The sequence below is a fragment of the Sphaeramia orbicularis genome, chromosome 19, assembly GCF_902148855.1.
Source record: "Sphaeramia orbicularis chromosome 19, fSphaOr1.1, whole genome shotgun sequence".
Taxonomy (NCBI): domain Eukaryota; kingdom Metazoa; phylum Chordata; class Actinopteri; order Kurtiformes; family Apogonidae; genus Sphaeramia; species Sphaeramia orbicularis.
The window spans coordinates 28,008,896-28,027,622 of record NC_043975.1 but is presented as its reverse complement, the minus strand read 5'-3'; the positions used below and the strand labels follow the sequence as shown (position 1 = coordinate 28,027,622).

The 18,727-nt window shown below is 35.7% G+C and overlaps 1 protein-coding gene across 2 annotated transcripts in view; it reads right to left on the bottom strand.

Moving 5' to 3' along the window:
- The window catches only part of LOC115410400 (SH3 and cysteine-rich domain-containing protein 2-like), a 49,551-nt gene that overhangs the window by 15,611 nt on the left and 15,213 nt on the right, over nt 1-18,727 (bottom strand). For both annotated transcript variants that reach the window (XM_030122036.1, XM_030122037.1), the window contains 2 exons: nt 10,201-10,582; nt 8,950-9,044 (listed from right to left, as the gene is read on the bottom strand). In XM_030122036.1, coding sequence (XP_029977896.1) covers nt 8,950-9,044; nt 10,201-10,582 — 477 coding nt within the window. The remainder of the gene's footprint in view (nt 1-8,949; nt 9,045-10,200; nt 10,583-18,727) is intronic.

Sequence of the window (18,727 nt, the reverse complement as noted above, 5' to 3'; positions counted from 1 at the left end):
TGACTTTTGACGGTCAAATAATTTTTTCCCTGACTGTATAGCATGTAATGTGTTATCACCAAATGGAATAACAGCTCACCCGCTGTGTATGTTGTTATTAGTATAATAATAAAATCAGAATTTAACTGCAGAACAGCTGATAGTAGAGACAATAAGTACAGAAATAGCTTTAATTCAGTATTTATGTTCAATGAACCCATAAAGACCCTGTGCTTCTTTTGTGGCAGTTTCTCAAATTATTTTTTCTCTCCATTTAACCTTTCTTAAGCAATTCATCTCTATTTATTATAATGTTATCCTCTGTATTTTGTGTTTTTTCAGTGAAAATCATGTATTTTCCTATATTTGATTCACCGATCATGTAGATGTTCATTAAAACTCAGATCAAAGTTTAAGGTAAAAAACAGAAAACTGAAGAAAAAGTGATTTTTTCAGCGAAATATATCAATATCCTACTATATAATGCACGTTGTCCGATCGATGTTGCAGCACGGGAGGGCGTTTGGGTACAATGCTGCTGTTGCACCACAGGAGGGCGTTTTAGCGTCTCATGCTATCATAAAATGGCACCACGGGTACAATGCCACTAGTCAAAATAATTTTAAAAATGCATCCGTTCACTGTCATTGATCCAACTCCATGGGTTTTACTGGTGAACCAATGTTGTAGAAGATGACGGTGTTTCTACGTTCACTACAGAGCCTCTGAACGTCCAAATGGGTCATATCTAATGACCATGAAAAGATGACAAACTGTATTTTACACCAATTACTTACAGAAATAGAGGTAGAAAAAGGTAGTTTAGTTTAGTTTAGATTTGTTTAGTTTAGTTTAATTTAGTTTAGTTTAGAGCCATAAAAACCAAGATTAGATTCTGGAATAAATCAGAGGAGACTCCCACAAAGTTCTCTGCAGATGAATGTGGAGTTTTCCTGCAGAAGTGATTATTTTGTGCAGTGCTCAGCAGACCTTTTTCTTTAATCAAACTGTTATACATCTTTACATTTAATTAACATCGATTCGCAAAAGTTTGTCAGGATTCCAAAGTAATTTAAGCTGTTTGGTTCAGAGCATATTTTAAAGCAATTGGTCATATACTGTATGGGTGCACTCAGCAAATGGACGACGCATAAGCCAGGGGAAATGCTCTCATCAATATTCTTCTGTTTTTTTTTTTTTTTTTTTGTAATTCACTGCTTTAGATAAACACCAGCTTCTGCATGAGCAAATTTGTTTACTAAATACTTAGATAGCATCCTATTCCTCAGATACTTGACTGGGCTCGATTACAAACAGCCCATTTGTCTCCTCCTTGCACCAACACCACCTCTGCTCTGTCTGGCCTGAAATCATCCTTATAGTCTGACTGGATCTAAAAGTCAATAGATCAACTGTCCTTCACAGTCGCATTGATTACATTTTTTTTCTCCACACTATTTAAGCTTAAGATAAGATACAGAAAAATATCAACACCATAGATTTTCTCTTTTTTCTCTTACATTAAATAAAATCAGTAGTTAATCTAATACAACAAGAACATTGTGTACAACGAAACAAAATATCAGGTTTTAAATTAAGGAATTAAGTTGTAATTTTATCTCAAAATGGATGGATGGATTGGAATATAAATAAATAAATACAATACATTACGACAGCAATAATATTAAAAATGTAAAAAGATAAATAAATACATACAAATAAAAAAATTAAGTAAAAATAATAAATAAATAAGTAAAATTAGATAGGAAAAAAAAATATTCACAGGCATGGCAACTACATCATCTTCAAGCCTTATGTTTTAATTTTGGACATAATCAATGAAAGGTTTCCATATTTTGTCAAACTTGTGTTTTTGATTTAAGTATGTTTGTTATTCTTTGGGAGGAAGGTTTGTTAACATCTGTCTGAAACACTGAGTCACATCTTTTTTTCCACAGTAGTGAAATACTTTTCTTGACTTTGAACAAACTCAGGTCTATGAATATTCTCTCACTTTTACTGAAGTTATGTTTTTCTGGATGCAGACCCAACAAAAACAGTTTAGGGTTCAATACAATTTGTTTTGAAATAATTTTTTCAATTATTATTTTTCTGCATTGCCATAAACAATGAACTAGTGTTCCTTTCCTTTCCATACATTTGTGGTGCAGTGGTTTGCATTGTCGCCTCATGGTAAGAGGGTTCTGTGTGGAGTTTGCATGTTCTTTCTGTGTCTGCATGGGTTCTCTCTGGGTACTCCGGCTTCCTCCCACCATCCAAACACATGCACCTTTACAAGTAAAGTGTTCACTCTAAATCACCCATAGGTGTGAATGTGACAGTGAAGGGTTGTTCGGCTGTATATCTGCATAACCTTGTGATGAACTGGTGACACATCCAGGGTGTACCCCACCTTTGCCCCCATGACCCTCTTGAGGACTACGCAGGTCAGAAAATAAATAAATGAATGAATGGAAGAGTGAAAACCCACTGTTTAGCCAAGTAAAGCAACACTTCCTGTGGTCTGTCCATATTAACCCATAAAGACCCAGTGTGACTTTTGTGGCAGTTTCCAAATTAATTTTCTCTTTTTAACCTTTCTTAAACGATTTATCACCATTTATTATAAAATTATCCTCTGCATTTTGCATTTTTCACAGTAAATCACATATTTTCCTATATTTAATCTAGATGTTCATGAAAATTCAGAGTAAATTCAAAGGTTATTATCAAAACAGAGAAAAGTGAGGAGAAAGTGACTTTTTCAACAAAGATATCATTAATTGAACATAAAACAAGTGTTTCCATCCATTATTATTTATCAAACTCCATGTTTTTACTGGTGAATCAATGTTGTAGAAGATGATTGTGTTTCCTTGGTAACTACGGAGCCTCTGAACGTCCAAATGGGTCATATCTGATGACCATGAAAAGATGACAAACTGTATTTTACACCATTTTTTTTTTTTTTTTTACATATATTGATAGGATTAGTGATTCAGAAGTTATTAAATGTTTTAGATCAGTAGATGGTTTTGGTCGTCGGTGGCTGTTTGGGTCTTTATGGGTTAAATCGGAAATCTTTCCTGGACCAATGGTTACCTACTAACTCATATTTCTTTCTAGACTAAAGTAGAAAATATATTAAAAAAAACTATGCGCAGGTGGAGGTCTATATATGTACATATATTTGTCTATGTGTATATATAGAAATGTATGTCTGTAGTCATTATCTCACATGTGTTGTTTTCTACTTACCTACGCTTCTTTTGTGATTTTATTTGACTGAGTTGGATGACTGGGAACAATATCTTATTTCTGTGCACTGGAATTGTACGCAAACTCTGTGTGAATGACTGCCTTAGAGGACACTTATTTTATCATGTACTTTAATCATCATGCTGAGATTACATTTGAGGGTTATTATATCAAAATCGGAGAAAGCTTTAGGAAAAGTGATTTTTACAGTAAAATATATCATTAACTGAATGTAAAAACAAGTGTGTCCATCCACTGTCAGTGATCCAACTCCATGGGTTTTACTGATGAATCAGTGTTGTAGAAGATGATGTTGTTTCCACGTTCACTATGGAGCCTCTGAACGTCCAAATGGGTCATATCTGATGACCATGAAAAAATGACAAACTGCATTTTATCTGAATTATCTCAACATATTGATAGGTGGGTGGGGTCTAAAGGTCTAAAGTTTTTAAACATTTTATATAAGTAGATGCTTTTGGTCACCGGTGGATAAGCCTTTCAGTGGACAGACATCCCTCAATTTGTACCAATTTATTGTGAAACAGAAACTATGCCGAAATGAGTTATGGACAACGGACTGTCCTATTTTTACATCTTAGATAAAGGCTGATTGTACTGACTTTAAGCTCTTTGTACCTGATCTACAGTTTGGTGTTACTCTTAAAGTCTCTGGGTCTGAATGTCTGGCAGGTTGAGCTGCTGACTCAGCTCTGCTGTGTGCTTCTGTAAATGCAGGTCAGCCAAGCAGTGGACTTTTGTGTTTATGGGGGAAGTCTTTTAAAGCAACTGTGAACTTGGACATGTGTATTTTTTGTTCATGTACCTCCGTGGCTCTAAACGCCTGGAACATTCTACCTACCTCACTTGTACATGGTGGTCATGGCACCTGTCAGTTTTTATTTGATGCTTATATTCATGGATTTAAGCTGAGGTTGAATCCACACTGACCATAAGAGGAACATAACTTCGTTTCCAATAGAGAAGCTTTCCTCAAATAGCAGCATTTTCCTTAACTGACACTTTTTACTAAAGTTTCAATGTCTATCACACACGGAAAAAAAAAAAAAAATCTGGTGATCATTTTTTTTGCATTTCTTTTTGTTCACTCCTCTCTCTCCAAAGGTGAAAGCAAATCCTGTGACTGAAGCCACTTTTCTTATAAAATGAATTCATACTGGAATTTAATCATGTTGATGATTAATATCTATGGAAACTGCATGTATTAAGTGCAGAATGCAGTCATGTTACCCACGAAGCAGGTCACATCAGACAGTGTGTTTTTCTTTTTTCTTTTAAATTACCTCTGATTAAAACTGCCCACTGTAGAATTTTTGAAAGAAAAATTATCTAAAAGTACTAAAATACTTGGAGTTACTTGACGTTCATGAACCCTCACTCTATTTAACCATTTATCCCCATTTATCATAATATTATTCTCTGTATTTTGCATTTTTTCGGTGAAAATCTGGTATTTTCCTATATTTAATTCACAGATTATGTACTTTAATCATTACGCTGAGATTACATTTGAGGGTTATTATTTCAAAATCTGAGAAAGCTTAAGAAAAAGTGACTTTTACAGTAAAATATATCATTAACTGAATGTAAAAACAAGTGTCTCCATCTGCTATCATTTATCAAACTCCATGGTTTTTACTGGTGGATCAATGTTGTCGAAGATGACTACGGAGCCTCTGAACGTCCCAATGGGTCATATCTGATGACCATGAAAACATGACAAACTGCATTTTACCTGAATTATTTCAACATATACAGTTATTAAACACTTAATACCAGTAGATTCTTTGGGTCACCAGTGGACATTTGGGTCTTTATGGGTTAATTATTACACTGTAAGACCAGATAAGTTGAGTTTACTTAAAAAATTTGAGCAAACCGGTTGCCTTAAAAAAACGTAAGTAATGAGTAATGACAACTTGTGTGTATTAAACTTAAATGCTTGATTTGAATGGAATTGCTATTTTAAGTGCAACACATTAAATGCCAAGTTAGTTTAACTTAAGATTTGTTGCAATGTCAAATGCTTTGTATAGTCATTAGACTTAATATCTTCAGTTCATTGTATTCATTTCCAAGTTGATTTAATTATAATCTTTTGCAATATAAAGTTCTTTATGAAATTATTCAACTTAATATATTGTGGTGTGGATGGAAGTTAGGTAGGAAGATAGCTCAGTGTAATTTGTTAATACAAGTACTTTCAAGATGGCAAGGCATAAAGATTCACAACAAACAAAGATGAACAGTAAAGCCAATGTTGGGCCTATGGCTCTGACTCATGGTGCAGCTCTACAAAAATACAAAAACAAACACAAAAAGGCCAATAAACACTGCCATACGCACATTAAGTCAAAGTTAACACTAACACCACAATCCTGCTGAACCCCTGCACATAAAAACATTTTCAACAACATGCCCAATCCCCACAATGCAATGCGGAGATAAAAAGGTGTGGTCATGACTAGGGATGTAACAATTACCGGTGTAACGATAAACCGCGGTAAAACTGCCAACGGTTATTATTACCATTTAAATTCTGATTATCATGATAACTGTGTTTGATTACCGCACTTTTAGGGGAAAAATGCCCATGTATAGATCTGCTTTTACGTCAAATATTTGTGTATAGTTTTAATTTATTACAATTTTTAATTTTCTATACCTGATATTTGGAACCAATATTCACTTCTAAAATCTTTGAAAAGGTTTGTTAAGCATGTTTGTGTGATTTATGCAATAAATGATATACATTTTTCAAATCGGATTTTATATATTTTTGTGTTTTCTAGCCTTTTGTGTTGCTATAGTAGGTTAAAGTGAAAAACATAACAGGCAGATGATATAGATGAAGTTGTGCTGAATAAAAAGTTACCAAACATGGGTATAGTAAACATTTGTTTATATAGTCTATAAAGGCTAACTCAAAAGTACTAAAAAACGGACAAAATAGGCTCAGACCACTAAGGGTTAATATTTGAATGTTTCTGCCAACAGAGAGTACATTGTGCCAATTATTTTATTTGGCTTTGTGTTGTTTTTTTTTTCAAAATACAACTTGGTTAAATTATTTCAGTGTGTGTATCGGTACTTTTTGAACATTCTGAGCACAGTTTCAACAATACAGTGATAATAATGATAACCGTGATAATTTTGGTCACAATAACTGTGATATGAAATTTTCATATTGTTACATCCCTAGTCAGGACTAAAACTTTGTGATTTAATTCCATTCAACTTAAACTTCTTCATACTTTTGACTATGTCTACAAATTAGTGGAATATACTTAACATTTTATAGTAAAGTAATTAAACTTAAACCATTTAAGTACATTGTAATTAAAGCATTTTAGTAAATACAAAGTCCGGGTTTACGGTGTCCATTTTCACAGGATAACTAATAATCTGAACTGTCACTGAACCCATCCATTTTCAAACAAACCATTACATGATGCCATCATTTCATTTTAGCTGATTGTAATAAAAACCTAGGTTCTTAAGTTACGTAGAAGATGAGAAGTAACCTCAAACTCCATCCATTTTCTGTAAAGGCCTAATCCTCGCTTTGATGAGTGTGCAGCGATCGAAAAGGACACCGCCGAAGGCTTGGCGAGAGCCTCCCGTGTCACATCCTCGAGGGATTGTGTGCGCCTCAAACACACTGAATTTCACACTGAATTAGCCAGACCAGCTGGTACAGGGAGATATTGATTTTCCAACACAGTTGAGAGGGGAGGAAGGAAATGTAGCACCCATACAAGAGAGAGGAAGAGACGAGGGTGTTATGTGAGAAGAGCAGCACATGCAAGAGGAAGGACAAAAAGGCTGAGTGAAAAAAATGTCAGGACTTGGCCACTGAAACTTTATCAGTGTCGCTCTTCTCAGCTTTTGTTCCTCTAATTCTATTTATAGTTGGACAGTTTGATCCCGCTGCTACCCTTTAACACATCTCCCCGTGTCTTGGTCTGCTTTGCATAGCTCTAGTCAATCTACATTCCATTTATAACCCCTTCCTTTTTGTCTCTGCTGCTGTGAAAAGGGCTTTATCCTCTTTTAACAAAATGGCTAAGCATATTACCAGGACTAAAGGCTACAGGACATCAACTGAATGACTGAAACAAGTACAGCTTCCAGATGTTAAACTCTGCTGACACAATGCATGCTGTGTCAGCCGTTCCACAAAGAACTCATGCATTTACAATAAAATACAAATAAATAAATAATAAATAGCATCTTTTGCTGTGTAATATCAAACATTTTTCCTACAGCAACTGAGAAAACAGATTAGGGTGGTTGCACTTTGATTTCTGTTATGTTTCAACCAATAAAACCTTAAAAAGCATTAGGAATATTGTTAATGCAAGTTTTATTTTAAGGTTCAAACAATGAACTGGAGGCAAATAAAAAGAGTAAACATTCAATGCTGCCTTGTATCATTTTGTTGTTAATAATCCTTGTTGTTTGAGAGAAACTAGTTATTTAATTACACAGTAAATTTAATTGCATTTCATTATAGTTACACTGAAACTGTGAAAATATATAATTAATCCATAATTCTCTTACTTTGCATCTTTCTGCCAGGCAGATTTCTGGACAATGAGGATCACTGACGGTGTTTGATACAAACTATAGTACAACATACTACAATAGTACATACTACAGAGTGCACTGTCATTAAGGATGGGGATACAAGAAAGTGTCTCTGCAACTAGACAAGATGTGTTCAGATTCTGAGCGCTGTCTAAGATTTGTTCTCTTGTTTGATTTTGCACCGCCTGTTGACTGCCAATCACTGCACATAACAACCAGGAAAACCTTTCACTGCTGGAAATTCAACAACATTTTCCTCTAAATTCATGAATCAGAAGGTTCTGATTTTTATTCAAGTTATATTGAAGCATTTTAATCAATCAAAACAAAAAATCTGTGTTGTACTGTTACTGTTTAACACATATTCACTGCAAAAATCCAAATCTTACCGAGTGTATTTTTGTCATTTCTAGTCAAAATATCTCATCACACTTAAAATAATAAATTCATTATTGTTAATTAATTCAAGATATTTTTTTGCTTAATTCAAGCAAAAAAATCTGCCAATGGAACAAGTGAAAATGATCTTGGTAAGATTTCTTGAAGTAAGATTTTCAAGATCTATTGTCTAAAAATAAGTTCTTACATCTCACTTACAAGTTACTCTTTAGGTGATTATGTCTTATTTTAAGTGTGATGAGATATTTTGACTAGAAATGAGAAAAATACATTTAGTAAGATTTAGATTTTTGCAGTGTTGTTGTGACTTTGCTGTCATATTGCCTAAAAATATTTAAAAAGTAATTAGTTACTTTGATGAAGCATGTATCTACCTTAAATTTCCTATTTAACAGGGCAACTACAGTCTGTTATCCATGACATTTTGAGAGAAATCTTCCCCACACTGTGACTAAAACTGATGTTACATCATGAATACTTACGTCACTAATAAGGTAAATCCAGCAGGAGAATCTGAGACAGATTTTTACACCCCTGTTAGCAGGAGATGAATCAATATCACTTGAGAGCTGGGTGTCATATCTGCGTCAGGCACTCTGTGTGGCCATTTACTTTATGTGGGTATGAAGGCGCAGCTCACAGGTACATAAAGTTGTACAGTGCGTGGCAGATCATCGACAAGTCAGTCTGAAGTGCTCTTACCTTCCCGTTACAAGGCTGCTGGGAGAGCTCTGAAGAGCACCAGAGGTGGGCTGCCATCTTACAGGCTTTACAACGCAGCCCCTGCTTAGAGTTCCCTGTAAAGACACCCACATTTAACATATCACAGTGAGCTAAGACAAGTGTAAGAAGGTAACATATGATACTCAACATGATGCAGTTTAGCTATGATTCATTCAGGTTACATACTCTGGGTATGGAAATAATCTTTTTAGCTTTAACTTTTTAATTTTTAACCCATAAGGACCCAGAGTGACATTTGTGTCCATTCCCAAATACATTTTTTCTCTATATTTAATCATCCTTAAGTGATTTATTGCCACCTATTGTAATATTATCTTCTGTATTTTGTGGGTTTTTTTTGTGAAAATCAGGTATTTTAATAATAATAATAATAATAATAATAATAATAATAATACATTTTATTTGTATAGCGCTTTTCATATAACTCAAAGACACTTTACATGCAGCAGATAAAAACAGAAACAGACATATTAAAAACAGATAAAAGCAGGTGCAAAAGGCAGGTATACGAATATAAAACAGTTAAACATTAAACATTAAGATTAAACATTAAAAGCAATTTTAAATAAATGAGTTTTTAAAAGGGATTTGAAGGTGTTGGGGTCGGAGCAGTGTCGGACAGAGGGTGGGAGGGAGTTCCAGAGGGTTGGAGCTGCGATGGAGAAAGCAAGAAAGCGAGAAAGAGAAATGGAGAAAGGTATTTTCCTACATTTAATTTGCCATTCATGCAGATGTTCAAAAAAGCTGTAATTAAAATTAAGGGTTATTATATCAGAAATAGAGAAAACTGATGAAAAAGTGACTTTTCAACAAAATATCATTAACTAAACATAAACCAGGTGTGTCCATCCACTGTCATTGATCCAACTCCATGGGTTTTACTGGTGAATTAAGGTTGTAGAAGATGATGGTGTTTCCACGGTAACTACGGAGCCTCTGAGCATCCAAATGGGTCATATCTGATGTCCATGAAAAGACAAATAACTGCATGTTATACCAATTATTTACATGGATTAGTGGATCAACAGGGATTAAACAGTTTATATCAGTAGATGATTTTGGTAGATGGTGGATACTTGGGTCTTTATGGGTTAAAGTTAAAATGTGAATGAGAAGAACTGAAGTTAATGTGCAATGAAAGCATTTTTTCTGTGAACACATTTATCATCTATTCAGTGAGACATTCCTACACTAGGATATTTGACCTACCGTGGATCACGTGTGTGCATCGCTGACAGTTGGTAGGCCTACGGAAGACATGTTCCTGGAAACAGTGGGTCTTGACCGGCAGCACCGGTTGGCCCTGAGACTTTGGCTGGGTTTTGGAGGTCAGACATGTTGAAGGGCTGATGGAAGGTGAGTGCGATGACAGCGAGGGATTCGGACTGATAGATGGCGAAAGGGACGGGGAGCGCTCATAGGCCAGAGGGGACTCTGAGATGGGTGGAGGAGGAGATGGTGGGGGCGGTATTGTGGTTATAAGGGCTGACGGAGGGCGGGAATCGCTGTTACTGTTGCGCTGAAAAAAGTTGTCCACGCTCTTGCTGCGGATGACTGACTTCAAGGACAGGGAGCGCTTCAGCCGCTGCAACTGAAAAAGGAAACACAGAAAATACTTTTAGTTGTATTTCTACGACGAGGAATGACAACAGATTACAACCAACACTGAGAAAGATCAAATTTAGATATATGTGGAATGAACATAATTTAAAACATATACACCCTAGCTGAAGAAAAAGTCACACAAAATATTTCTTTGGACCGCCTTTAGCTCAGATTACAGGAAGTATTTGCTGTGAAATTGTTTATTCTATGAAATTTGTTGTTTCCACTCAAATTTGTATTAATATTTTGACCAGATCTTGTATCGGTGAAGGGGGACGCAGACTCTGGACTCTGTGGTGGCTTATCCATGTATGAAAATGAGGTCTCATGGTCCCTCAACCACTCTTTCAGAATCTGATCCTGATGAATTCTGGGATTGTCACCAAAGAATATGCCACTGATGTCCAATCCTGGTCATTCAGTATATTCTATTTTTGGACATAACGTTGCTGAGCCTCGACCTGTCTAAATGAATCAACCGCAGATCATAACACTGCCCCCACAGCCTTGTACTGTAGGGACTAGGCATGATGGGTAATCACTTCATCCGTCGTAATGTGACCATCACTCTGGAGCAGGGTCCATCTGGACTCATCAGTCCGCATGACCTTTTTCCAAAGAAAAACAGTCCAATCTTTATGCTTTTTATCAAACAGATGGTTGTTAAGTAAATGAGAAACTACTCACTGAATCAGATAAAGTTAAAGAACATGTTACCAGTCATCAAATCCTTGCAACTTCTGTTTTGTCAGACGATTATAGTGGTGTAAACTATGTATTGCCACTTCCGAACATAAATGCTTGGTAAGATTTTCATTAAAATAAGCCACTATTTAGCCTAGAAACAGCAACAGCCTTAGGAGCCTGTGATACAGATTAGTGATAAAAAGGTTAAATGAATGCTTTATATGCATTTTATGTGTCAACAGAACATTATACACATAGGAAGGAATAGTCACAACATTAATAGATTGAATTATTACAGTTCATATGTACACTAACGTGATAAGTTGTTGTGCCTTGTCGCACTTGAAAGATGGGCAACTAATGTAAAAGCACAAGACTTAATTACATTTATATATTTGACATTAGGTGGTTATTATATTGTTAAAAAACCACTTTTCCTTTTTTTTTGGACGTTCATGATGGTATGAGGGTAGGCTTTCTGGGTTGAATCAGAACAGAAACAGCAATGTTTTTCACTGCTTGGTCAGTCCTTTGTGGAAATATGTCCAATAATTTGACAACATTAACATCAACAGTTCTTTTGTCCTGAAACACATTGCGTTGAAGTTAACAGCTGGAGTGCACTGAGTGGTTGTTTTTTGCATTAAGTGGATTCTGACAAGGGCAGTCATTGGGATCAACTTGAGCTTCATTCAAAATAATCATACATGATTGCCTTGGCATGTTCTCCACCAGTCTTTCATGTTGCTCTTGGGTGCTTTATGCCACCTCTGTACATAAATACTTGCAGCTTAGCTTTATGAGATGGCTTGTAACCAACTGTCTTTCTCCTAATCTTACTCCAGACATTCTCAGTGGATTTCCAGTCTGGAATTACCTAGGAATGCACTAATATATTGGCCAATATCTATATTGGCATAAAAGGTGTCATTTCACCAAAGGCAGTAGCAGATATTTATCTGTCATGTTATACACTGTTGCCCATAAAGCTCAAATAGAATATATTTTTAACTCTTATGTGATTTATTCTTATTATGTAAAGTGTAACCAGGGCTCCATATGTGATTATCATACCTGGTAAAAGGTGATTACTGATGTGTATAAATAGAAATTAAAAGAGAAATGTATCTGAAAACAAAATTATTCTATATGAGCAGCAGTGTATTTTTAATTTTTTTAATACTAATAGGTAAAACCATAGAACTCTTTCTTGTGAGCGTTTATGCACAATAGAATTAAAGGATGATAAGTTGCAGTGGGAAATGTGCAATACAGTTATGTGTAATAGTAACAGAGGGGTATGTGCAGGATAACAGTGTGCAATAGCGATAAAGGGATATGTGTGATCGCAACAACGGGATATTTGCAATATAATCATGTGTAATGGTGACAATAGGGTATTTATAATATAATCATGTGCAAACCTTAATCAGTTTTTTCTTGGTGGCTGCCTTGGTCCCCTTGTTTTTGTCTGTTTGTGTGCACTATGTGTTGTTGCTTGTTTTTCTTTTTGTATGTCTCAGTTCAGTTATGGTATTATACTATCTGTAAGTTGTTATTTTTTTTGTTTTTTGTTTTACCTGTCAATAGGACTCGAGATGGAAATTAGCCATATGGTTATAATGTCTCGTATTTACGTGTAAATGTTCATTAATACAAACTGTCCCATTTTAAAACTAAATAAATCATTCATTCATTCATAATCGCATACATTTTTGTTATCTTAATCTTTTGTTTTAGCCTGTGATATTTCAAAGGTAATGTGATGAAAAAAGAAACTATTTTCAGTTTTATAATCAAGACAAAATAAAGAAACAAAAAGTATAGGCATCGGCATAGGTGATCAGCTGTCTGCCAAAATGCCATTTTAAGTGTATCAGCCATGAATTCTGCGCCCAGTGCCTCCTTTAATGACGTCCCTTCCACTGAAGTGTTTCATCTCCAGTAGAATCTAGTACAGTTGTTGTGAAACCAGACTGTTTAAATACAGGTTGTTAGCTCTAACCTCTGACTGTCCTTGCCCTGCCACGCTGGCTTTTGATCTTCTGTCTTCAGCTTTTTCCACCCTTTTCTTAGATCACAAATTTGCCATCCCCTGTGAATCCACCTCAGTCAATACCCCTTAAAATTCATGTGTGATTAGTTTTATTGAGCAGCCTGCACCTTCGCATCTGATGCAGTCAGTGATGCACAACCAACACTGTTTGTCTTTGACTCTGCCCACCTCTGTTTCCTGCATGCTTACCATCCAGCGCTCTTGGCAAACAATAAATTGGACTTGATGATGACAAACAATTACAGAGACTTAGGAGCAGTGGGAAACCAATATATGGAAATAATAACTAGTGTGGTCTCATACATCAATTCAGACTGGCCCGAGGAATGAGGGCAAGGCTGTAATAGGTCCCTGAGACTGAAGCGTAACACCTCCATTTACACAGAGCTCATTAGCTGTCTGGGAAAGCGACTCAGTGACAAACATTTTGTTTTGATAACCAGAGTCTTGCCTCTGACTTCAAAGTTGTTTGTATATTTATTTCATTTTGCATTGTATTTTTTTCTTCACTCTGGGGAATAACTTATTCTTCTTTATTTGGGGCCATTAAAATGTTCCTGCTTATGGCATATTTTTCATCTTGTACATAAAATAACAATAAAGTACAATCTTTGTTCAATATTAGGATTTCACTGTGCTTTAAGATGGTTCTCATCAGGTCTATTGCACCTTTGAGGTACTGGTCACTCATCTGCACTCCTCGGTAAATTCAATCAATAACATTGAACAGGTTGCCTTTTTTTCCCCTTCTTAAAGCTACAGATTCACAGATGCCAATTAGTTTGAGTGATGAAAAGAGTCCTCTCTGTTGACCCATTAGTGAGTGCCTCTTGTAAATGTTTTCTACAGGGAGCTGAGTCCTGCTTTCCTTAATGGCCTTTTCTTGGCTCGACTGGTGGCCCATTCAGTAATGGATGTTCCCCCCTATTAGTTTTTTAACTTGTCTGACTTTCTTAATCTTCGCTGTGTTGAAAGAACACCTTTGTTCCAATTTTAAGAGAGAATGAAAAGTTTCTTCAAGCACAAACTAGACACTTGACTGGGTAAATCAATAGTGTGATTTAAATCTTAGAGCTTCTGCGAGTTTGAAAAGACAAAGAGCAGAAATTGATCCCAGAAACATCTGTATTTGTATAATAAAAAATACTGTTTACGCTGAGGCAAGGTTTTTTTTGTAGTAGCTGTGGACAATGTGACAATGTTATATGGTCATTTTGGTGAGATTATGTTATTTTACTATACTCCAGTTTCCAAACTTCAGCTGATAACACTGGTCTACAGTCTTTTTTTGCCTCAGAGATGAAATGTGCTAAATTGTACAGACTTTCATAAGATGAACTGGAAAACAAATGAGGAAAGTGTTGTTTAGCTCATGTTTTCAATGTAAATGAGTGTCATATACACATGTATTGGTTTTATGCACATTTATACAATAGATTTATAATCTTACACTAGAAAGAACCTGTAAAATGACTGTATTATAATGTGCAGACAGTGTTTTAAAGTACATCTGGTTGCTCTGAGACAAACATTCCATTGGAGTAAAACCCATTCTCTCAATTTCTATTCTCAGAATTTCACATTTTGACCCAAGACTGTATCTGGAAATTATAGCCAACCAGCATTTTGGACTTGATTTTGCACTTTTAGTGGCTGAAACTTGGTAAAGTTTCACTATTTTTATTCTGGGTTTTTTTTTACATGAAGACCAGTGCAACAGTAATTCATTAAAGGAGTGATATTTTGCTTTTTTTTTTTTTTTTTTTAAAAAATGGAATTATGCTTTTAAATATGTTTCCCTGTGGTCTACATGAACTATGCTTGGGTCTGAATTCTTCATTGACTAGAAGCACTCGGAGAGCGCAGACCTCCGCCACGGCAGAACAGTGGGCCCCTATACCCCCCCCCCCCCACCCCCACCCCCGATCACCACCAAAATTTAACCATTTGCTCCTTGTGCCATTATCAACATGTCCTGAAATTTTCATCCAAATCTGTCCAGAACTTTTTGAGTTATCTTGCACACAAACAGACAAACAGGCAAACCAACGCCGACAAAAGCATAACCTCCTTGGCGGAGGTAATTCAACTCCACAGGTCCATCTTCAACCCTATTTCTGAGTAATGACACCAGAAAGGTCATTTTGAGCGCTGGCCCTTTACATGCAAATGAGCCTCTTCACACCCCACCTCCTCCAGGTTGTTGGCTGTGCTGCTCTGTCCCGTTCAACCAACAACTGAACATTTTAGGTAAGTGGCTCAAAGTTTGGACATATTTTCAGTATGGACTACAACCGCTGCTGCTGATAAACAATGATGGCGTGCTCGTTGAAAGTCTTGACCTTATATGTGCAAATGTCATGACTTAACTAGTTTTAGACGTAACAAATTAAGCAGGAATTAAAACAGGTTGTAGAAATCCACTCGATTTTTGCCAAAATGAATATAAAGATAGCTTTGCAGCACCTGGAGGGTTCAAATACAAACTTTTTGCAGTATTAGGGTCCCTAAATACACAAATAAATGAACCAAAGACTAATAAAAGAGGATTTAGCAAAATATGACCCCTCTAAGAGCCATATAACCAAGTATACGCCTCTGCTCAATCAATCAATCAATCAAAGTTTATTTACGCTGAATTTCTGCTGAATGGACAAATGACATACATATAACATGATTCAAACTGACTACTTGTGATCATGGTAAAAAAACTGTTACTGCGCATTTTGAGAAGTTAACAACGCATGACCAAGGCAGAAAATGGATTAGAGACACATGATACTTCGCTTAGGACAAGACACTGCTTGAAGTGGTAGAGAACAGGTTTTATAACTGAAATACAGACCCTAGATAAGCAGTTCTGTCTTTTTTACCTGCAGATATCTGGACAAAGATCTCTTTAACCTTTAAAAACAGAGGAGTATTTTTGTGGCAACTCCACATTTAACCTTTCCTAAGTGATATATCATCTGTTATCTTCTGCTTTTTCCATTTTTGAGTGAAAATCAAGTATTTTCCTATATTTAACTTGTGTTGGCTTGTGTTTGCTTTCTGTTACCATCTCTTATGTTAACAGGCTGGTTTTGACCCATGTCTTAAATCAGCTGTAAAATAAACTCAAAACAATTATCTATCATCCAATTTGTTTCTCATCTCTTGGTTACCTTGTTAGACTTCCTTAACCATGAAAATATTGGTTTTCATATATTTGGTGTGAGCCTCTGGGCCTTTTTTGTCAGTATACCCCTCGATGTGGACTCTGCAGTCACCACCTCTATACTGAACTGACCTCACATGTGTGGATAAGCCCGTCTATGCTTGTTTTGTTTTTGTGCAGGTAAACTGGATAACAAGGCAAAATGAGAATCCCCAAACACTCACATAATTGTTAGAGGAGCTGGCTGTCAGTGTGTTGGCTGACAGTGCGCTTATGATTTCAGTTTTGGCTCTAATTATTGCTTTATAATCTTATTTTTATAACTAGGCTGAAACTGACCCTAACAACACAAAGGTCATAATTTCAGTCAGAGCATTTCAAAATTTAGAGAAAAAAAATTTTTTTGGTATTATTTTGTTGAAATAGAGGTTCCTGACAAAGTCAAAAAGCTTTGATGTAATACAAAAAATTTTATGTGTTTTCATTTATGTATTTAAAATCTAAAATGAGCCGGTGCCAACCCTAACACAAGAGGAAGGTTTCTTTATACTGAGCATATAGATGTTCATAAAAACTCAGAGTAAATTCAAATGTTATTGTATCAAAAGAGAGAAAACTGAAGAAAATGTGAGTTTTTATCAAAATATATAATTAACTGAGGATAAAAACATGCATCTACAACCAGTCATTTGTCTACATGGCTTTTACTCGATGTTGTGGAAGATGACGGTGTTTCCACATTCACTACGGAGCCTAAACAGCCTTTTCCCTGAAATATTTACATGTATTGATCGAATTCGTGATTCAACAGTTAATAAACATTTTAGATGAGTTGATGGTTTTGGTTACCGGCAGCTGTTCATGTCTGGTTCACTGACAACTCTGATAAATCTAACTGCAATCCCAAAAAACTAAAAATGTGCATGTGTGAATTAGACACTGCTTCCTGCTTATTATCTTCATCAATACTAAAGAAATAACAAATCAGTCTGTTTTTAGGTGATGAAGCTTGTGCAGTTTATGGTCACATGATGATTTGGTGTGTAAACCAGGTGAAGTGGATGCCAAGGAGAAGGATAACACTTAACAGGTGGGCAAAAAAATAAACATGACCTCCACAGTGGCAAAGAGAAATAGTGTGTAAAACATGCAGGGAGCAATAATTTTTTTTTTTTTTAATGCTGGTTTATCGTCATATGTTTGGACTGAAATACAAAAACACACACATTAATATCACATTATATACATTTCAGCAGACAGTGTTTTTAACAGCCAATGGCAGTTAAAAGCAGGAAACAACAATGTCTGTTTAATCAACTGATCTCAACCCCCTCCTGAAATTTGCCACCAAAAGTGCATGATGCATCTGGAATGGATGATAGGAAGCTTTTAGTAGGTGTGGCAGGTCCGTAACTATGGGGATGATAACACCTACTAATGCCTATTCAATGTTCTGGGTGTCTGAAATGTAGTGACAGACTGGTTAAGCAGAACATTTAAGCCGAAGTATTAAACACCTAAATAAATCTGAACTACTGAACATCAAACTTAGTCTTTTATCAATAAATGTGGAGCTGAACATCAAACTAACCATAAAAAATTTAGATAGTAGCCATTTTTTGGGCTCCTACTGTCACTCCCCGTGTTTCCAGAACCTTTGTGTAGTAGCCATCCGCCACTATCGGATGCAATTTCTACTGCTGTGGTTTTCTAATTAATGCACTACTGTGATTTAAATGTGAAAACGGAGAAATCTGCTGTTTCCAATCTGTCTGCACAGTACATTACAAAAGTGAGATAAAGAACCACAACTCAAATCATGGATTATGATTGTGACTAAAAACACCCTGATAGGATCTACTGCTCCTCAAAACTACCATATAAACATTACTGGCTATTTAAGTGTTTACATTAATCCCTGTATGCTTATGATCTGTGTATTCAAACCAACTATATGCATAAAGTGGTAAATCAGGGGTGTCAAGCTCATTCTAGTTCAGGGGCCACATTCACCCTAACATGATCTCAAATGGGCCAGACCAGTAAAATAATAACAGTGAAAAAAGTAAAATTACATTATGATGTTTACATCTACAACATTTCCTTAAAAATCCGAATAACATGAACAACTTGAAACCTTGAAAACAAGTGCAATTTTAACAATATTCTGCCTCAGTTTATCATTTATACATGTGCGTTACAACTTAAATTACAATTACAAATACACAAAA